The sequence below is a fragment of the Plecotus auritus genome, assembly GCF_963455305.1.
Source record: "Plecotus auritus genome assembly, chromosome: 1".
Classification (NCBI taxonomy): Eukaryota; Metazoa; Chordata; class Mammalia; order Chiroptera; family Vespertilionidae; genus Plecotus; species Plecotus auritus.
The window spans coordinates 201,805,140-201,827,014 of NC_137770.1; the positions used below are offsets into that span (position 1 = coordinate 201,805,140).

The window sequence follows — 21,875 nt, forward strand, 5'->3', positions numbered from 1 at the left end:
AAAATACTGAGTTATCACCACTTTGCATGTGAGAAAAATGAGACTTAGAAAGAGAAAATAATTTCCCAAGGTTATACAGCCAATAAGGGCTGAGTGAGGATTTTATTCTAGAGCCTGCATATCCCAACCCTACCTGACCCTGTTTCCAGAAAAAAAGGACCCCTGCGAGGAGCAGGAGCTGGCCTGATTCTGATGAAGGGTGATGAATGATTGGAATACACCTGTGCTCTCGGGGCAAGTCACAGACTCTATCTAGGGCTTTGTTCCCTCTTCTGTAAAATGAAGATATTGAATTCCACGTTCTACAGGGCCACTGTGAGATCTCAGGTTACAGTACCCTAAAATATACCAGTCGTATAGTGTTAGTAGAAAGAACTTGAACTTAGCCGTACAAGTCCAAAATTCACCATTAACTTTTGTGAGTTGGGGTAAGTCATTTAACCTCTCCAGCTATTTGCCTCACTTCAAAGGTTTGTTTTTTGTTTGTTTTAAAGATGTTAGTGGCTTCAAAAAGTGTAATATTGCACATAAAGTACTATCCCAACATCTTAAATAAATTTTATAGCATTGAAATTATGGATTTGAGCAATTATGATAAATTGGCTTCTCACTCTTTTTTATTCCTTATTATTTAAAACACCTAGTGTGAAATATTTTAGGGTAATCCTTATTTGTAGTAGGTTTAAACAGAGAGGGGCGGGCAGGAGGGAGGAATGGCGAGAGGGAGAGAGAGAGAGAGAAATAACCTCCAAGGTTCCGTTCACACAAGAAAAGGGTAGAGATGTCCAAAAGAGGCATACAATCCTATAAAGAAAGGGGAAATGTACCCACTAGGACACTAAAACTTTTCAGTAAAAAGCAGCAGGAAAGTAACCTACCTATACACTGACTCTTCTGCAGTTTGACCAGGTTAATAATTAAAAACGCTGCCATGTGTCACATTTTCCCCAGAGTGTCTATTTACCTTGATATTGATATTATTTTCTCTCTGTGAGCCAAGGATGCCCTGGCTTCTGTATAGAGATTAATGATTGATTAGTTCATAGCCGGGAAGCTTACTAAAAGGGAACTGGCTACTCTTGGCTGCCATTTTTTTCTGGATCACCTGCAGGAAACAGGTTGCTGCAGGACCTGCCAAGCCGGGAAATGAAGAGGATCCTGTTTCTCCTGCTCGCTGTGAACGCTCTGGAGAGAGGTGAGACTTCCCGTGCTGGGACCATTTACAAGAACTCTTACTAGTCTAATTGTCCGTCGCCACTTTAAAAAGTATACAAAGGTGGAAAACAGAGTAATTGGAGAAGATATTAGAAAGAGAAGATTCAAAGCAGGGTTAATCTGAGCTGAAACGTGGCCTAGAGCTTTCAACTGGAATAGCCAAGAAATCAAGATAATCTCATAAAAGGAAGAAAAAGTATACAATTTGTCAATTATCCTTCCCTGCTTTTTTGATAACCAAGACCTGGGGAGAACCTTTTGAAATTAGAATATTTTTTAAACGTATTTGAGAGAGAGAAACATCAATGTGTTGTTCCAGTTATTTATGTATTCATTGGTTGATTCTTGTATGTGCCCTGACCTGAGACTGAATGCGAAACCTTGGTGTATAGGGGCAATAACCGATTGAGCTACCCAGCTAGGGCAAAATTAGAATCTTTTTAGTTAATAGAAGATAATGCAAATGGAGGCTTTGATACATTCATGAGCACTTTTTTTCAGATTTCAAATATTTATTGCCACTAAGAGCATAGTATACCATATCAATGAGGTCAACTGAGATTTGAGTCTCTTAAAGGAACCCCAAACATATATTTGAAAATACATTGTAGTTTCTAAAATATCCCACATAAAATAATTTAATGAATATGAAACATGATTATCAAAAGATAATTGAGCTATATTTTATTAAGATTATTCTTCAAATAGTATCTTCATCTTTTAGCAATATTTAAAAACCTTTTTAAATGATACAGGTTGAAATTATGTGAAGTATACAACTTTATGGAAATTTCCCAAACTGAAAATTTTATAATCAGTTTCAATTTAGTTTTCTGGATGATGCTTAAAAACTTATAAGGGAATCAGCATCCATCCGGCTTTGAGAAATTAGTTTTCATTTAGTACTGTCAGTCTCACCGAAGTCATACATTAATATTCATACTAGTAATGTATTTAACCTGTGGAATAAAATGTGTATAGTCTAGGAATTATTGGTATTAAATGTGACATGAACAATCTTACTCCTGACTTATTCTATTTACATTAATTTTTCCTTGATCTTACTTTTGTCGTACAAATTATTTAAAATTTTGTCTCATTCACCAATAGATTTTTAAGTAAGCTATGGGTCTTATTTAAGACTACAAAATCTGAGATGTACTGGGGTACAAATAAGTAAAATAAATTGTGTCCCTTACGAGACCTCTGAATAGGCCAAGACCCAAGAAACCCTGAAAGCTTATTCCTTTGCCCAAGGGTTTCCCTGGAGTAGATCTGAACCTAAAAATGCTTACTGAAGCAGTATTGATCAGGATGTTCAAAACACCAGAAGGTTCAGTAATGGCTAGGACCTGGAATTACATGTGGATATTATCAGGTGGGACATGAGTCAACATGTTGGACTGCTGACTAAGTAAGTGTGCATTGCCTTCGCCTAAAAGAGTTATAGTGTCCTTTGAAGAATAACAGAGAATTCTGCAACCTCTATTTCGACATCCTTCAACATCCTCTGACTCTGATGAAATGGATGCTGAAGTCAGCTTTCTTGAAGGTGTAAACTTCACGTCACACAGGTGCCATAGGCTTGACGATATTCCCTGAGACGTATATAATACATTTGCAAGTAACCAATGTTCAATATTTGGCTATAGAGGTCCTGACCCTTCAGTCCTCTATTCCAGGGGTGGGGAATGTCTTGTCCACAAAATCATTTGGTCTGGTCCTGCCAAGGCATTAGGGGTGAATTAATTAAATGACCAAATATAGCAGGCTAATTTTTAACTTGATAATTTTGTATGACCCACAAATAATTTTATAAATATCCAAATGGCCATTGGCTGAAAAAAGGTTCCCCAACCCCAAATACTAAGTCAGTGATGTGCCTGGAAGCTAGAAGTGTGCTGGGCATTTTATATTTTTGCAATTTCATTTCTGTGGCATTTTTATTTCTGTGGGGGATTGCAAAGTACATGAATAAGAGAGTTGAGAGAACCTTGGATAGTGGAGGATTGGTTAGAGCTGCAGTTTTCTCTGCCTGTTACAGTTCTAGATAGCTAACCGACCACCCACAGCATTTGTCTAGACCACCTTTTCTAAAGTGTATTTCACTCAAGACTCGTCTTGGAAAAAAGTTTCTATGGTCAAACACATTTAAGAAACAAGCTATACATTAGTCCTTCTTGGTTGGTTCACAATCACTGTGTTTGTTTGCCTAAAGGTTCTGAGAAGTCCTGTAAGAAAGAAACCTTACTTAACCCAGAGTTTCCTAAACGTATTGGCTTTTCCCTAAATTGCTTATATCCTATGGGAGCATTTTTGGATATTTCAGATCCATAATGGTTACTGCTGTAGCTCAGCATGAACATCAACTCCAGTTAGGCCAGTCCTCTCCTATCCAACAGCACTGGGGATACAGTCCACAAACCCTTCTGTGCCTCTGGGGAGATGCACAGAATCTGAATGGTGTCACCCAATATACCTACCCCTTGAAAAACAAAACAACAGTGTTTGTCTATTGCCTCCATCTGGCTTCTTTCCCCAAGACTGAGATGAATGTAGTGCTAATCTACAATGTATCTCCCCCTCTTCCCAAAATACAAGCAAAGGCTGCTGACACAGCTATATAATTACCAAGGAAATAATGCTAACCGGAAGCAAGTTATTGCAGTTCAGAAGAGCTATTGGCAAGAACAGGATATTTATTATGAACATTTTCATTTTTGCATCAAGCACTTCATTCTTAGCGTATATATTTTTACTAAACATGATACCAAACAGCAAGAAAGTCATGGATGGGTAAGCTGTATTTTCACTTCTTCCATTTGCCTGTTAAAACAGCCCTAGACAGTCTGGGCTTTCCCAGTCTCCCAAACCACCACTGAATCACCTCGTTTCTCTTTTCTACAAGTTGCCTGCCCCTTTATCAGTAACCACTTGAAAATTAAAGTTGCCTTTAGTTTGATTCAGGAACATAGCTGTACAGAATGCCAGAAAGAAATAATTTAGGATTAGTAGATATCCTCTCTATTTTCCCAAATACTACATCATGGTTATTAAGGAGTTGATGTAGAAAGCGAGAACTATGTGACAAAAAGGACACAGCCATGTAAAGAGCTAAAAGTGAGTTTCAAGCAGAAGGAATTCAGGTGCAAAAGTCCTGAGCTAGGAACAAGCATGGCCAGAGTAAAAGCATAAAAGAGGCTTCAGCCAAGAGCAGACAGGAAAACAGCCAGAAAAACACCATCAAAGGCAATGTTAACCTCCCTGGAAATCAATAGCAATGTCACACTTCACTGTTGTGAGGTGCAATGCAAGGTTTCCCCTCACCACCATGTGTGTGGAATAGGGACAAGTGTGCATACTCTTTAAAAGGCCATAATTATTAATCTCTAGGGGAACGAGATTTTTTTAAATCCTTAAAAAGAATTGATCACTCTCTCCCCCAGTATCCACGGTCACCTAACTTCGTTATTCTGCCCACTGCTGTCCTTCCCCTTTTCTCTCCAATTTCCCCCCAGTTCACTCTGCTCTAACCACTCTGGCCCCCACAGTATCCCCCTCTCTATGTACTTGGCACTCCAGGGCTTTGCACTAGCTCCTCCCTCCTGTTAGACCACCGATCCCCGATATCCACATGGCTCTCCTCACCTCCTTCAGGTGTCTGCTCCAAGTTCATGTATAAAGCTGGCTTCCTTGAGTAATCTACCTCAAATAGCACCTACCACTCCATGTTTTCTCCTGTCCTCGTACCATGCTTTATTTATGTTTTAGCACTTGTCATCTGACCCTATCCCCAGCTGTTCATTTGTTTATTGTAACAAATTAAAATCTAGAATATAAAACGTAGAATTTGGGCAGAACCAGAATTTTATGCCAATGAGTTGGGTTTACAAACGCAATATTATCACTGCTGCCCTTATTTGAGATACCTCAAAATCTTTGACTAAAGACCAAGTATAAGAGAAATAACCAGTCACTAACACCAATGTAGAGGGAATTTAGTGAAATTCATGCTGCCTACGATGAATCATCCAACTGGTCCAAAAACCTGTTCATCGCTATCCCATAAAACTGTCTCTGTCTCCTAACTTCCCTTTTTTCCTGACACATGTTATCTGTTCAGTCCTGTACAGCCTTCGTTGGATTTTTAAATTCATTTTTATGATCCCTATTCAATCTTTCCACATTGTGTAAATTTCAGCCTTGAAGTGGCTCAGACTTATACAAAATATTCGACTATAGAAACCTCCTCAGCATCCTTTTTGCCTCCTCCTTTACGTCCTGCATATGCCTGGCTCTCCAGGCCTGTGAACACACCACTCAAGCCTGTGTTTCCACTGACATTTCCATACCCTGTCCTTATCCAGGCCCTCGTTCCCCTTTACTGGGCTATTATAATGGCTTCCTAATCTAATCCTTACCTCCCATGCCTTGCCCAACCAATTCACATTATTAAAATACAATAAGAAACTTGGCATGATGTGACAAATGGAGTCCATAAATGAACTGATTGTATTTTTAAAAATCAGGATACTATTTTGGTGAGATTACAGGGATCAGGCTGTCTGATACAAATCCACCCCAAGTCTACACCCTTTTTTACTAGAACCATGGAAACAACATTGGGCATTTTCCTTTCTTCTCTTGGATCCTAGATCCTAAGGGCCTTTAAGTTTGCCATTCTTGCATGGATAGTGCCTGATAATGAGTCTTCAATTTCTCACTGGATTTTAGAAAATTGTATTTCATTAAGGAAAAAAAAAGTTTGTTGGTACTTCAGCATAACAATTACATACTATAGAATTGTTTTGGCCTTGTAAAAAGTTTATAGAATTAATTTTATTAATAATAGAAAATAATGATTACTAATATTTAAAAAGGAAGTTTCTCTTTATAAAATAATGCCATTTATGGTAATCTGTTGGACTTAAAAATGCATTTAAATGGTTCAAGATATCTTCTTGACAAAAAACATGTATAATGGAGACCGACAGTGATAAATATATCTAATATAGGCTTGCTACTGGGTTAACCATATGAATAGAATTCATACAGTTTTAATAGCCATTGTAATGTATGGATGGATAGGAAAAGAAAAATCATCTGTGTCCAACATTTTCTAAATTATTTTAGTCAAGAGATAGAGTGCAGACCCTGGCTGGGTAGCTCAGCTGGTTAGAGCATCATCCTGATACACCAAGATTGCATGTTCTATCCCCTGTCAGGGCACACACAAGAATTAACCAATAAATACATAAATAAGTGGAACAACAAATCAACATTTTTCTCTGTCTCTTGTTGTTTCACTTTCTCTGTGTCTGTCTCTCTGTCTCTCTCTTCCCTCCTTCCTCTTTCTCTCCCCTTTCCTCCCTCTCTCTCTAAAATCAATCAATACATTTAAAAAGTGGTTTTTTTTTTAAAAAAAAAAGAGTCCATAACTAGCCAATGAAGCAGAATTATCAGTACTTCCTGTTTATATCAACTCAAATGTATACAATATGGAAATATGACTTTGCCATTCCTTATTGAATGATACTTTCTTCAGATTTCATAATGCTTAATGAATTGGCTTTTTGAAAATTCATGTGTGTTCAGAATTATGCAAGCACACAAGACCTAAAAATATGATCATTGCACTAAAGGAATTTCTATAAAAATAAGATAATTTTGCTTAAGGAAACAATTAGTATTGGCCTGCTTTTTAAGGTCTATTTGCAAGTACCTAGCGAGTATTACTATATGTCCCTGTCTTCACAAAAACCAAAGCACTAGACAGCCTTTCAGCCATACTGCTCAGCTTTCTATTTGTAAGGTTTAACAATCCTTACAACCTTGTTTTTAAAAGGGGAATATCGCCCTGGCCAATGTGGCTCAGTTGGCTGGGCATCATTCTGTGCACTGAAAGGTTCCTGGCTCAATTCCCAGTCAGGGCACATGCTGGGGTTGTTGGCTAAATCCCTGATAGGGGACATGCAGGAGGCAGCAGATTGAGGTTTCACTCTCACATCAATGTTTCCCTCTCTCTCTCTCTCTCTCTCTCTCTCTCTCTCTCTTTCTCTCTCTCCCCCCTCTCTGTAAAAATCAATAACAAATATTAACAAATATTTAAAAACATAAATAAATAAAGGGAATATGAAGAGGAAGAATGAACTTTTCCAGGACTTGTAATTACAAATTAAGACTTCAGAAGGGCAGTAATAATAATCTTTCAATACCATAAACAGAATAATACTGAATTCTAAGAGTAATTTTCAAACCTATAGATAAAATATGCTCAAAAAAGTTAATGTTGCTTATTTGTATGTTAACACAATTTTCCATATAAACCATTTATACACAGAGATGAAGTTCTTAAATTGACACACAAAAATGTGTAGTAAATATTGGAAGTGAACTGTGATAACTACAAATCTCATAGGAGTTTTGAGATTGAGATAATATGTAAAATATTTGGAACAGTGCCTGACTAATTGTTGGTACTTAAATGTGAACCATTATCCTGATATTATTTATTCTTCTATTGCTTTAAAAACTAAGCCCTGAAATGCATTCTAAGTTTCCAAGTCAGGATGTGGGGGACATCAGCCTCACCCATCCCAAACTTACTCCTTTATTTTCACCCCTCCAAAAGCATTTGTAGATGACAAAGTGTCCAACTTATGAAGGGAAAGGGAGGTGGAATGAGATCCATGGAGAAATAATGCCTCCTTAGGACTTTAGCGAATATATCATCTACACAGGCTACTACCCATGATGAACCCAACGACATTGGTTTGAGTGGCTATCAAGTCACTATTGCAGCTGGGCAACTAACCCATTTATTCTACATATTCTACTGTTTTTAAATTTTCAAGATCTGAAAAAACAGGCCCCATTTGTTCCACTGATGGCATACTAAGAGGGACATTTAATTTCCTCTAGAGTAGTTCATCGGCAGATGTCATGTAGACCTCTAGATTTAGTATTAAAAGAATTGAATTTCTTCTCATCGATTCAAACTCAGAAAATTGCACACCTGCCTGAAAACATCAATATCAATATGAAAAAAACAGATGAATGTTTCATATAAAGATGAAAAACATCGAAGGAGATGAAACCAAAAGAAAAAGCCTAAAATGGAATAAACTTGATTGCTACTTCTTCATTGACAGTGTTTCTAGTGATACATTTATAATTTTCTTTTTTTTTTAATATATTTTATTGATTTTTTACAGAGAGGAAGGGAGACGGATAGAGAGTCAGAAACATCGACGAGAGAGAAACACCGATCAGCTGCCTCCTGCACACTCCCTACTGGGTATGTGCCCACAACCAAGGTACATGCCCTTGACCGGAATCGAACCTGGGACCTTTCAGTCCACAGGCCGACGCTCTATCCACTGAGCCAAACCAGTCAGGGCCATTTATAATTTTCTTTAGCTCCAATATTCAGGTCAGCTTCCTAAAAGAGGCCAGCAATGTTCAAGTTCTCAAATAAAATCATTACTCCAAAATCACCAATATCTCGTCCGACCGCTTAATAAGCACTGCAAACCATAACCTTAAAAATAAAACTAAGAAAGCAAAAGCAAATATACTGACCTTTGCTGACATAGACGAGCCTGTCAGCATAGAATAGAAATAAAAATGCCACCGAAATGAAATTGCAAAAATATAAAATGCCCAGCAGAGCTCTGAAACCCCATGATTCTTCTGAACAAAATTGGAAAACAGCAACTTAAGACAATTCCCAGCTTTCTGTATCAGCATGTATTCAATTCAATATTATTTAGGGTCCATCCATCGCTCCTGGTATACAAACAGCTTTTCTAGGAGACCAAGTTGCTTTTACAGAAAGATTATAACAGCAATAGTTAAAGCATTCAAAATACCTTCCTAAAGTGGAGTTTGTACCAATACAGTATCTTATGTCTATCCCCAATAGATTAGCAGTTCCATGAGGGCAGAGATGTGTCTATTTTGCTCTTTGTTTGTATATTCAATACTGAACCCAATGTCTGGCACAGAGTAAATCTTTTAGGCATGTCTGTTGCATGCATGAATGAATATTGTCAGCTGTGTTGGGAGAGGTAAGTTACATAGAGCACTAAAGATTTTCTGAAAGTAAAACTAATTTCTTTTCAAAGTTCCAGAATTAGACATGACTTACCAGAATGTTTCACAATACAGGTAGAAATGAGACACACTATTGCAAAAACCAAAAATTCTGTTAATGAAATTTGTAAAGATTTAGTGCCGAAAGGTCACTGTGTGAGAAAGATTTCACCAGTGTCACTGAGATTATGCCAATATTTACTGGGGCCACGTCAAAGTCCAGAGTGCCCACTTTATAACCACGAGGCACATTAAAGCATAGAGGATGTCATTTACAATTCGTTCAAGATAGATTTAATTATATGAATCAACGTCGGCTCAACTGGAATGAAAAACAAATTTATTAAGCAGTACTCCATGAAATGGAAATTAATTTGTAATAATCACACTGCAAATTAACTTCAGTTTTTGTTGTCTTTTGAAATATGAGAATATGATTAGCATATTTGCCTGCTAGTTTTATAAGCTGTATATGTTCTCTTTGGATAAATAAAAATTTTTTTTTAATTTTTTTTTTATTAAGGTATTATATGTGTACATATCTTACCATTGCCCCCCCCACCCCACTCCCATACATGCCCTCACCCCCCAATGTTTTGCATCCGATGGTTACTCTTATATGCATGCATATAAGTCCTTCAGTTGATCTCTTATTTCCCCCACCTCTCCCTAACCTTCCCGCTGTAAATAAAAAATTTAAATCAGAGATATAGTTTGAGTCTTCCACCTGGAAGACACATGGCGCAACAGCTCCCTCTGCAGGTAGGTCTTGTAAGAGCAGTGTTACCTTTTTATATATTTAATTCTGAATTTTCTGAATGCCTCCCTTTCGGGGTTCCTCCTTGTTTCTGTCATGCTCAAGGCTGAATGTTCCCGTAAAAATGGCTTCAAAACCATTTTAAGTCTTATATAGTCAATCTAGGTTTCCGTTTCTCTCTAATAATTTTGTATTCTAGCGAAAGCACTACATAAAACCTGTGAATTCCAATGTACTTTGGTGCAAACACAAGTAGTTGATTTCATTAAAGCTATTTAACAAGGGATAATCTATAGTGGTCATTTACACTACATTCACATATACTCACACATTCCTGTAATACACTGAATAAAAACTTTTTTGTTGAAGTGAAAAATCCAACCCTGACAGGCTAAAAACAAATTATTTCTGAAAAGGTTCATCAGAGTGCCCCATTTGAATACAGGCTCCCACCATGAATGTTACTGAGTAGTCATGATGAAAAGTATTAACAAAAATAATATCTGCAATTTTACATGGAGATTTTATTAAACAAAGTTAGAGCCTATGCATTAAAAAGAGAAAGCTATTTTTTTGTAAACAAGCTTTTGGGTAAAAAGGTTCCATATAATTTCTTACTACTTCTAAAAGGGATTATTTTGTAATCCCTTGGAAGTGATTTTAGACATCAAGAGGATACAATCTTGTACTAAAATCAGGAATCTTTCATATACTAGTATATGGTTATTTCAGTTCCATTTGAATATTTCCAGTAACAAAACAAACTCACTTCTCCAAGAGGCTGTTCACCATTTCAGCTAGTATTTAGCCATGGCTACAGTCAAGTTCTGCCACTGAACCAAAGTCTCCTGACAGCCACTTCTCCCAGCTCTACCTTCAGAGCAACCTAAAACCACTCTGCAGACATCCTGAAATTACGGCTCTTCATTCCAGGAGGACAGCTCTACCTTCAATTCTTCCCCTATATGTCCTGCTCTCCAGTCCCACAGAATACCATTAATGATTAATGGACATTTTCTGCCTTATTTTGACCCTTTGAAATTGTGACAATATCCAACTTTGTAAACCAGTCAATAAATTCCGGGAAGTGTGCTAGATTTAAAGGTTCTCAGATACCAGTAGCTTTCTGTACTCCACGGACTATTAGTGTTACAAATCTTACTGTGTTTGTCCTAGTTTCCAAAATAAGAGGTTTTGAACATGTGGGTTCTTCTGTGTTGTTTTTATGGTATTTTAGTTGGTCCCTTATTACAAAGTGCTGCTTAAGAATGTCTTTGTACTAAAGACATTTAGTTCTGACTCTTCTCATGTCAGTACTTATACTTTGAGTCATCCACCTGAAAGATACAAGATGCAACAGCTTCCTCTATGGGTAGTTTGCACCAGTAAATCTAATAAATCCTATAGAGAATCTTTTTTAGAAGAAGAAGAAGAAGAAGAAGAAGAAGAAGAAGAAGAAGAAGGAGGAGGAGGAGGAGGAGGAGGAGGAGGAGGAGGAGGAGGAGGAGGAGGAGGAAGGGGAAGGGGAAGGGGAAGGGGAAGGGGAAGGGGAAGGGGAAGGGGAAGGGGAAGGGGAAGGGGAAGGGGAAGGGGAAGGGGAAGGGGAAGGGGAAGGGGAAGGGGAAGGGGAAGAAGAAGAAGAAGAAGAAGAAGAAGAAGAAGAAGAAGAAGAAGAAGAAGAAGAAGAAGAAGAAGAAGAAGAAGAAGAAGAAGAAGAAGAAGGAGAAGGGAAGGAGGAGGAGGAGGGGGGGAGGGGGAGGGGGAGAAGGAGGAGGAGAAGAAGAAGAGGAAGAAGAAGAAGAGGAAGAAGAAGGAGAAGAAAAAGAAGAAGAAGAAAGAAGACTTTCTCTAGCCTGTATCCAACCACCTTCACTCTAAACCATAAAACAAAAATTTCTATCCTCATTTATGTAAAGTTGCTCTTCCACAGATTATAACTGTTAGGGAGGTGAGGACATCTGGGTGATAAAGCATGACAGCAATTGCCATCACCTGAGATGGATTTTCTAATGTTTAAAGTCAGGAAGATAAGTCACTAAAGTTAAAACCACTTATCTCAGAACAGAAACTGAGTCATTTATATACTTTATAATTTATTTTATTTTATTTTTTTATTTTTTAATAAATATTTATTGTTCAGGTGTTCCTCTTTTTTATTTCCCCATAGCTCCACTCCACCTGATTCCCCACCCCACCCCATGCCCTTACCCCCCACCACTGTCTTCATCCATAGGTGTAAGATTTTTGTCCAATCTCTTCCCGCACCCCTCACACCCCCTTCCCCCTGAGAATTGTCAGTCCACTCCCTTTCTATGTCCCTGATTCTATTATATTCACCAGTCCATTCTGTTCTTCAGATTTTTTATTCACTTGATTTTTAGATTCACTTGTTGATAGGTATGTATTTGATGTCATTTTGTTGTTCATAATTTTTATCTTTACCTTTTTCTTCTTCTTCCTCTTCTTAAAGAATACCCTTCAGCATTTCATGTAATCCTGGTTTGGTGGTGATGAACTCCTTTAGCTTTTTCTTGTCTGGGAAGCTCTTTATCTGACCTTCAACTCTGAATGATAGCTTTGCTGGGTAGAGTAATCTTGGTTGTAGGTTCTTGCTGTTCTTTACTTTGAATATTTCTTGCCACTCCCTTCTGGCCTGCATAGTTTCTGCCAAGAAATCAGCTGACAGTCGTATGGGTACTCCCTTGTAGGTAACTAACCGTTTTTCTCTTGCTGCTTTCAAGATTCTCTCTTTGTCTTTTGCCCTTGGCATTTTAATTATGATGTGTCTTGGTGTGGTCCTCTTTGGATTCCTCTTGTTTGGCGTTCTGTGTGCTTCCTGAACTTGTAAGTCTATTTCTTTTACCAGGTAGGGAAAGTTTTCTGTCATTATTTCTTCTAATAGGTTTTCAATATTTTGCTCTCTCTCTTCTTCTGGCACCCCAAAAATTCGGATGTTGGCACACTTAAAGTTGTCCCAGAGGCTCCTTACACCATCTTCATATTTTTGGATTCTTCTTTCTTTTTGTTTTTCTGGTTGGGTGTTTTTTGTTTCCTCATATTTCAGATCTTTGGTTTGATTCTTGGGGTACACTGATCTACAGTTGAGTTTCTGTATATTCTTTATTTTAGACAGTGTATGCTTAATTTCTGACTGGTCCTTTTCCATTTTTTTGGCATTCTCATTAAGATCCTTAAAGGTCTCACTAAGTTCCACAGAGGTTTGTTTTGTTTTTTTTTTTAAATATATTTTTTATTGATTTTTTACAGAGAGGAAGGAAGAGGGATAGATAGTCAGAAACATCGATGAGAGAGAAACATCGACCAGCTGCCTCCCGCACACCTCCCACTGGGGATGTGCCCGCAACCAAGCTACATGCCATTGACCGGAATCGAACCTGGGACCTTTCAGTCCACAGGCTGACGCTCTATCCACTGAGCCAAACCGGTTTTGGCACCACAGAGGTTTTTAGAAGTTTCTTGAGTAACCTTATAAATGTGGTTCTGAACTCTATGTCATCCAGTAGTTTGCTTTCCTCCATTTCTTTCATTCGTGACATGTTTTTTGTCTTTGCATTTTGGCTGCTTGCTTGTGTTGATGGAGTGGCTTTGTGTGGTAAGGTGACCTATAGGGGCCAGTAGCCAGCCTCCCCAATCATCTGAGGTGGATGCTCTTGGTACACCCCTTTGTGGGCTGAGTGCAAAGTCTTGGTGTAGTTAAGCCTTGATTGCTGTTAGTACACTGGGAAGAATTGACCTCCAGGCCAATTGGCTGTGAGGACCCGCTGTGTCTATAATGGAAAAACTGCTGTGCTGGAGACATGCTTATGGTACAGGACTTGTTTCAGTGGGGCTTTGGTGCTCACTGAGTCTGTCTCTTGAATGTGTCACTTATGGATGTGAGGAGTTGAAATCTGGTGTCTCACACTGACCACTAGGTACACTGGCTTCTGGATCTCCAATAGGGTGCAGGTCAGCTACTGTCTGAGGCCACCCAGCAGGAGCTACAATGAGAACTACAGTTTTCTCCTCTTTTCTTGGGGTTTGGAGGTTTTGGAGCTGTCTGACCCAGACTGCAAGTTTGCTAGGTTAAGCTGCGATAGGGCAGGCCATTCATATGCTAAAGCCGCTGCTTGGAGCTTGGGTGGGTTTGTAGGTTGTGCGGGGTGGGGTCTCAGGGCGTCACTAGGCTAGGGTGTGGCAAACAGTGATGGCTGCCAGTTAGCCGGCTCTGCGTCTCCTACTGCGTCCCCGCGCCCCGCGCCCCAGCGCAGTAAACAATTATTCCTGCACGCAGCTCTGCAAGCAAGCCACCCTCACTTTCCGACCTGATGGCAGACAGTCCAGCTTCTCCCCGTAGGAGTTTGGGTCCCCCACGTCTCCCCAGAAACTGGATTTCAGAGTAATCAGGGGCTTGTCTCCCTTCAGGTTGAAAAAAGCAATGCCTGCTGCTAGCCAGGATAGCACGCCTCCGTACCTCAGCTTTTCAGCGCTTGTGCACGTCTCAATGCTCTTTTCTCTTTCCTTCTAGTTGTAGAACTTCCACTCAGCCAGCTTTCCCGTGGTTCTGGGTGATAAACGTTTTGTCTTTTAGTTGTAGTTTTGAAATTGTTGTGCGAGGCAGCAGTTTAGGTGTTTACCTACGCCACCATCTTGGATCCTCCTCTCTAATTTTTTTTAAAGAAAGAGCACCATAGCGTGTTGGAAAATGTCCTAGACTTATTTGCATAATGACACAGAGAAGAACACTGGTTACCTTCCATGTGTTTTCCCCCACCCCCCACCGCTGCCCCCGCCCACTGCGTATGGAATAGGTGTGTTGAACAAGTGAGTCTCACAGACAGTGGAAAACACATCTCCTCCTGAGCAATCTAGCTCTTTCCAGTCTCTTGAGTGGACTAAAGAGTAAGTTCCATGATTTTTCTGTTCACTCTCAAATAAAAGGTCTTCTGGTCCCTTTGAATCTCGAAATAACTACCTCGTAACAGTCGTGGGAATATGTTTGTGTTTAATAGACAAAAATGCTTAAAGGTGAAGCTATTCCACAGGATCAGGCCCAGGTCAGTCCCACTGCCTGTGGTGCCAAAGAGGGACAGGTACACTTTCCTCTCTTTTTCTCTGCTGCTCTCCTCTTTCCTCCCACTCTCTGGGCTGCTTTTGGTTCCTCAAACACAAGCAAGGAAGAAGCCAGCAGGAGAGGCAAGAGCAGGAAAAAGCAATTCACTGGGCAGCTTAGTGAGCAGGGTTGTTTCCTCTGGTTATGGGAGATGTTCAATGTTGACATTTTCTTTGTGGCTTCTTTGGAGATCTTTCTCATCATCCTTGGAGTTCTCTCACATCCAGCTAACACCTCAAAACTTTCCTTTGGACCTCTGATTTCAAACTGCCTGCCTCTGCACAGAGGTATCCCACAGTTGGTGGCCCACTGTCCTTTACTCAGGCCTTTGGGGGAGGGATGGGAGGAGGGAGCAACACAACTCCAGGCAAGCTTGCTCTTCTGTTTGATCCATATCAGGTCCACAAGCCTCAGCAAAGCTTCCCACTCACAACCCTCTCCTTTGTTGCCCCAGGCACTGAATCAGCCCCCAACACTTTAGCTTTCTCTAGTCTGAATCAGACACCTGTTCATTGTACTCCACACTCCAAAGGTCATCTGTCAAGGTCTCTGAGTATTTTTCTCGAAGCCCCTTTTACTACACTTGAAATGAGAGGAAGCACACCCCTCCAATCCCCCAAACCCACCACACTTTATCCAAAAAAACATTTTATTTAATTTTCATCTTTTGCCACCGCAGAATTCCTAGGTTTCTCTTATACAGTCTGGAAATGGGTAATAGAGCAGCTCTCACACAGTCCCTTTCAAGGTCCTGCATCAGTGGGGTAGCTCTTTACTTAGGAATGTAGACACTCTCTTTCCATTTATTTCTTATTCTTTTTTTTTTTTTTTTTTTCTTGAGAGCTTAGATGAAACAAAGATAAAGAAGGGAGAAAGGCCCTAGCTGGTTTGACTCAATGGATAGAGCATCAGCCTACAGACTGAAGGGTCTCAGGTTTGATTCCGGCTAAGGGCACATGCCTGGGTTGCATGCTCAATCCCCAGTAGGGGGCGTGCAGGAGGCAGCCAATCAATGATTCTCTCTCATCATTGATGTTTCTATCTCTCTCTCCCTCTCCCTTCCTCTCTAAAATCAATAAAATATATTTTTTTAAAAAAGAAGGGAGGAACAAAATGTCCCATTTTAGCATTATTATAAAGATGGGACCTAAGAGAATGATTGACACATCAATAGGCTCTGATAATCATTTGACTTATTTACTTTCAGTATTAGATCACTTTTTTCTGCTGTCCATTAAAATTTATAGCATGCCATAAAATTCTGATCTATTTTTATAAAACAGTTAGAAAGACACCAAAAAATGGAGTTGCATATAGAAAAATGCTAGTTTCACCACAGATAAGTCACATAAAGGATCCCATTATACATATGCATTTAATGAAACATTAATTAAAAGGGAATAGATACAAAACTTTTTTTGTTTTTGTTGTTTTGTTTTGTTTTGGTTCCTAGGCCGAGAATATGAGAAAGATAAAGTCTGCAAGGAATTAACCAATCTCGGAAAAGATGACTTCACATCTTTGTAAGTATGAAGCACTCACTCACCCTCTAGGTTACTTGACCTTGAATGAAACTGCATGTAAGGTTAACTTCAACTCAGCATGAAGGGCTGAACTGATTTCTGACAAGATTAACAGGATAGAGTCCAGGGTCAAAGGAAGCTGAGAAGGCAGACAAATGGAGGACATCCAAAGATTCCAGTTGAACTATCATTACTATGGTCTAAACATTTATTAAGCAATAGTTTTCTAAGGTAAATTAAAATGCAAACAGTACATGCTAGGACTGGCAAACAAAGGCAACAGTGTGCGGAGCATTTGGGGAGGCTTGAGAAAAGAAAGAACAGGAGGCTGTTTTGATGGAACTCTCAAGATCAACTTCTGCCACTTTATAAGATCAGTTTACCTAGAACAAAAACTAAAAGGCAACCTCATATTCTTTTCATTCATCAGAAAATATGTGCACTATTCCTTTAAAAAACTGAAAAGATTATTTTAACATGTGCAAATGTGGGAAAGAATAATTCTAATTGAGTATTGATTTACTTTTCCCCTCAGATCAATGGTCCTCTACAGCAGAAAATTTCCCAGTGGAACTTTTGAACAGATCAGTCATCTTGTGAAGGAAGTTGTCTCCCTGACAGAAGCCTGCTGTGCTGAAGAGGCTGACCCTGACTGCTATGACAACAGGGTAGGTTTCTGTGGCCTGGCAGGGTCTGTGGTGGCCCACAGAAGAAAGCCAAGACAGATCTTCATGCCATATCTTAGGGAAATCCTAGACAGCAACTCCACCTACTCCAATTTTGGAGGAAATATGAAGCCTGTTACTCTAGAGCTGAGATTTATTCTGGCATAACAAATCAACTCTGCCGATTAGTCCTACAGGTTCAAATGAGAAAACTGGGGAATGATATACTGACTCAGGAAATAGTTCTAATAGATTGTGTGTATCCTAAAATCTACACATTCCTTTATCATGCCAAGCCTGGTACTGATTGACCCAGAGCAGTGGTCGGCAAACTGCGGCTCTGTTGACTAATGAGTTTGCCAACCACTGACCCAGAGCAATTTATTGTTGGCCTCAAATTAATTTGGTGTTCAAAAGTTGCCCTTTATACATAAACCACCAGGTTTTGGGATTTCTCCCCTGAAGTATACATGCAGAAATTAAAATGCTGAAATGACAGGGTTCAAAATACAGACTGAAGAAAGGTGAACCCACATGTGTTTCTAGCAATTTAACTAGTGTAGTCATCAGGCCCAATGCAAATGACATTTAAATGTATCTTGATAAAGGCCTCTACGAGCAAATGTCTCCCCGTGTAAGCCTGCAGCAATTAGCCTGCGGAAACAATGTTCCAAAGATCATTGGACTAGAATCTACACAATGATTATTCTTATCATTAATTGCCTTATCTGGCCCTTATCTACTTTCTAAGAATTTCATAATCATTTTCTCCTATCACTAAGTCCATAAACAACCGCCATTTCAACCTGACCTTCTGAACCACCTTAAAGCAAGCAAGCATCAAACTACTGACCATGATCAGAACAACAAAACACATTGTTATTATATATATTTGCTAAGCCATGCCTTCATTTGAGAGAAGCTGCTGAATTATAAAGACAGATCATAAGAGAGCAGAAATAGCATTGGCATTTTTGCATACCACCTTCCTCTTTCTCCTGCTTATTCAAAGTATTTTTTTAAAATGTGTTGATGCTTTTTCTTTTTAAATTCCTTATTTGAAAGGAGGTAATAAAAAGAAACCATGGGAAAGTTGACAGGCAAATAAAGGGAATAGACGAGGATATTCACTGAAGAAAGAGAGAAGAATAAAAAAGAGTTCTTAAGTTCGGAAGTTAGATGTGGGAGAAGATGAGAGATATTCACTTTTACATAAGTGATTCATCATGTTGCTTTTCTTCATTGATAGAAACATCTTTAGGTGTTTTCCCTTGAAAAGATGGCTAACATGTAAAATAAGTATAAGGATTTCCCTTGAAAAGTTGGCTAACATGTAAAATAAGCATAGGGATTTGAAAGCACTTTTTCCCAAATAAATCCCAAAATAATTTTTTCCATGATAACTATTTATGCTCTAAATTTTCTTTTCAAATTCTTTCCAAAAAGATCATTTTTGTGGCTATAATTGCTTTGGTGGTCTTCTCACCACGGGCTTAGCTTGCCCACCTGTATCAGTGTATACGTGTTGAGGCAGTAGATTAAGTTGTACTAGTGATTTTTCAACACATGCTACACAGGAGAATAAGCTTTGGGAGAAAACAGATCCTAAGGCCTCATCTTTGACCTACTGTTTCAGAATTTATGTGATGGGAAACTCAGGCATTTAATTTTTATATATTCTATGAGAGATTTTGATGCAAAAGCAGGCTCAAGAACCACTGGCTAAGAGAATGCAAACCAATGTAGAAGACAAAAGCACTTAATAAGCGTCTGCTCAGGTAATAAAGGGAGGAGGGAAGGGCAGGAGGGTCCTGATTCTCAATGGGGTATTTGCAGCAGGAATCGGGTAGGATATCACATGAGATCTTTTGGAAATGACTTCCCTTATTCTCAGTGATGTTACTATCCTCGTGGAGAAACACTGGCCTAGAGGATAAAGCTTTTAATGACTGCAATCAAACACAGTCCATTTATTAATGATGGTTCTGTTTTCTCATGCTTTGAGGAAAGTCATTTATTAACATAAATAAGACCCTGTACTTTCCCATAACTATGATTATGCAAATTGCCACATTGCCAAATCATCGCATGGAGCCTTTGGCATGGACAGTTTGTTATTAATGAGAATTTTAAACTAAAGATGTTATACTGAATGGAGAACTATAAGCTTGGAAACTTGTATATATTAGATTGCTGTTTTCTTTCTTTCTAGACGTCACAATTGTCTGCTAAGTCCTGTGATAGTGATTCCCCATTCCCAGTGCACCCAGGAACTGCTGAGTGCTGTACCAAAGAGGGCCTGGAAAGGAAACTCTGTATGGCTGCCCTGAATCACCAGCCACAGGAATTTCCGACCTACGTGGAGCCAAGCAATGATGAAATCTGTGAGGCATTCAGGAAAGATCCCAAGGAATTTGCTAACCAGTAAGTTGCTTTCATCAGAAGTAAAACTTTAAGGCATAAAATATCAGAACTATATCTAATCTAAACCCTACTCTATACAAACACCTCTTCTACAGCAACCTGGATAACTTCCAATAATGAGAACTTGACTTCCATCCAAGACAGCTCATTGCTGTCACTGTCGACTACTGTCAATGCCTTTCATAGACAGAGATAAAAACCACCGTTCCCCAGTTCCCCAGCTCCCACCCAATTCGTCCTATCTAGTACTTGAAGCAGAACTACTTGGATCCCCTGTCTTCATGACAGATTTTCAAATATTTGACAGTAGCTATAGTGTTTTCCCTTAAGCTAGTGATAAAATTTTATTGCTATGCACATGTTTAATACTTAATTTTCACTAAATCATAATAAACAAACAGCTTTATTCTTCACATTCCAAGAAGCAGTTGTGAATAGGATGCATGTTGCACTACATAAGAGAACATATTACTCTGACCCTCTCATTGCTTAACATTACTAAGGAGCCAGATTATATAGAGATTCTTTAAATTTGTCTTGGAAGATCATAAAAATGAACACAAATGGTAAAAATTAATTATAATGAAAAAATTTATTTACTAAAAAAAAATCAAAAGCAATGGAATTCAAATGGGCTTTAAAAGCATGAAATTCAGGTCACAATTTTATAAAAATTGGCTGGCTTGCCCATCCCTGTAAATTTTCAGAGTCTCTTTCAGATCCATAGAGTCTTATGGTCCTGAAAGTTAAAAAGATTTCAATAAATAAGTAAACCTACTCATAGCAATTTTCTAGAATAGTAAACAGAGATAGGTTATGAAAGGTAAATTCATAATTGCATTTGTTTTAATTAATTCAACTAACATTAATAAACATCTACCATTGGCCATGCACTTGTAGATATTAAATGACTAAAGTGACAAATGGCCCCTCCTCTCAAACTATCTACATGGAAATCTAGAAAATCACGTATTTTTATTTAATGAAAATATTGATTAAAAGTTATTGGTATTATAAGCCTTTCTGTACATCCTTAGTGCTTTTTAGATATTAAAACTATAAGTTAACGTGTATCTTCTCTCCATGGAAATACTTATGAAAAAACTAGAGTCCCGGTGCACGAAATTGGTGCATGGGGGGGGGGTTTGTCCCTGCACCCTCTCCAATCTGGGACCCCTTGAGGGTTGCCCGACTGCCCATTTACGGGCAGTCAGACATTCCTCTCACAATCCAGGACTGCTGGCTCCCAACCGCTTGCCTGCCTCTGCCTGATTGCCTCTAACCACTTCTGCCTGCCAGCCTCATCACCCCCTAATCACTCCCCTGCCAGCCTGATCGATGCCTAACTGCTCCCTGGCTGGCCCGATAGGCCTTAACTGCCCTCCCCTGCCATCCTGGTCACCCCTAACTGTCCTCCCCTGCAGGCCTGATTGCCCCCAACTGCCCTCTATTGCCTGGTCACCCCTAACTGCCCTCCCTTGCTGGCCTGGTCACCCCTAACTGCCCTCTCCTGTTGGCCAGGTCGCCCTCAACTGCCCTCCCCTGCAGGCCTGGTCCCCCAAACAGCCCTCCCCTGCAGGCCTGGTCTCCCCCAACTGTCCTCACCTGCAGACCTGGTCCCTCCCAACTGCCCTCCTCTGCTGGCCTGGTCCCCCCCAACTGTGCTCCCTTGCTGGCCTGATCTCCCCCAACTGCCCTCCTCTGCTGGCCTGGTCACCCCTAACTACCCACAACTGCCCTCCCTTACAGGCCATCTTGTGGTGGCCATCTTGTGTCCACATGGGGGCAGCCATCTTTGACCACATGGGGCGGCCATTTTGTGTCTTGGAGTGATGGTCAATTTGCATATTACTCTTTTATTAGATAGGATAGATTTTGTTTCGCACAAATGATTTGACCAATGCTTTCTCTCCCTACCCCCCACAGGTTTATGTATGAATATTCCATTAATTATGGACAAGCTCCTCTGCCGCTGTTAGTCAGTTATACCAAGAGTTATCTCTCTATGGTAGGGTCCTGCTGTACCTCATCAAGCCCCACTGTATGCTTTTTGAAAGAGGTAGGTGCCATTTATTGCATAGTTA

At 39.5% G+C, this 21,875-nt stretch overlaps 1 protein-coding gene across 4 annotated transcripts in view; it reads left to right on the forward strand.

Annotated features, from left to right (window-relative positions):
* Window positions 1-970: 970 nt before the first annotated feature.
* The window catches only part of GC (GC vitamin D binding protein), a 53,106-nt gene continuing 32,201 nt past the window's right edge, over window positions 971-21,875 (forward strand). For 2 of the 4 annotated variants that reach the window (XM_080679484.1, XM_080679483.1), the window contains exons 1-5: window positions 1,092-1,195; window positions 16,633-16,702; window positions 17,238-17,370; window positions 19,580-19,791; window positions 21,718-21,850. In XM_080679484.1, the coding sequence (XP_080535610.1) occupies window positions 1,147-1,195; window positions 16,633-16,702; window positions 17,238-17,370; window positions 19,580-19,791; window positions 21,718-21,850 (597 nt within the window). In that variant the 5' untranslated portion in view covers window positions 1,092-1,146. Of the gene's footprint in view, window positions 1,196-16,632; window positions 16,703-17,237; window positions 17,371-19,579; window positions 19,792-21,717; window positions 21,851-21,875 lie in introns of all 4 variants that reach the window. The other 2 variants (XM_080679482.1, XR_013961157.1) reach the window with 2 other exon arrangements.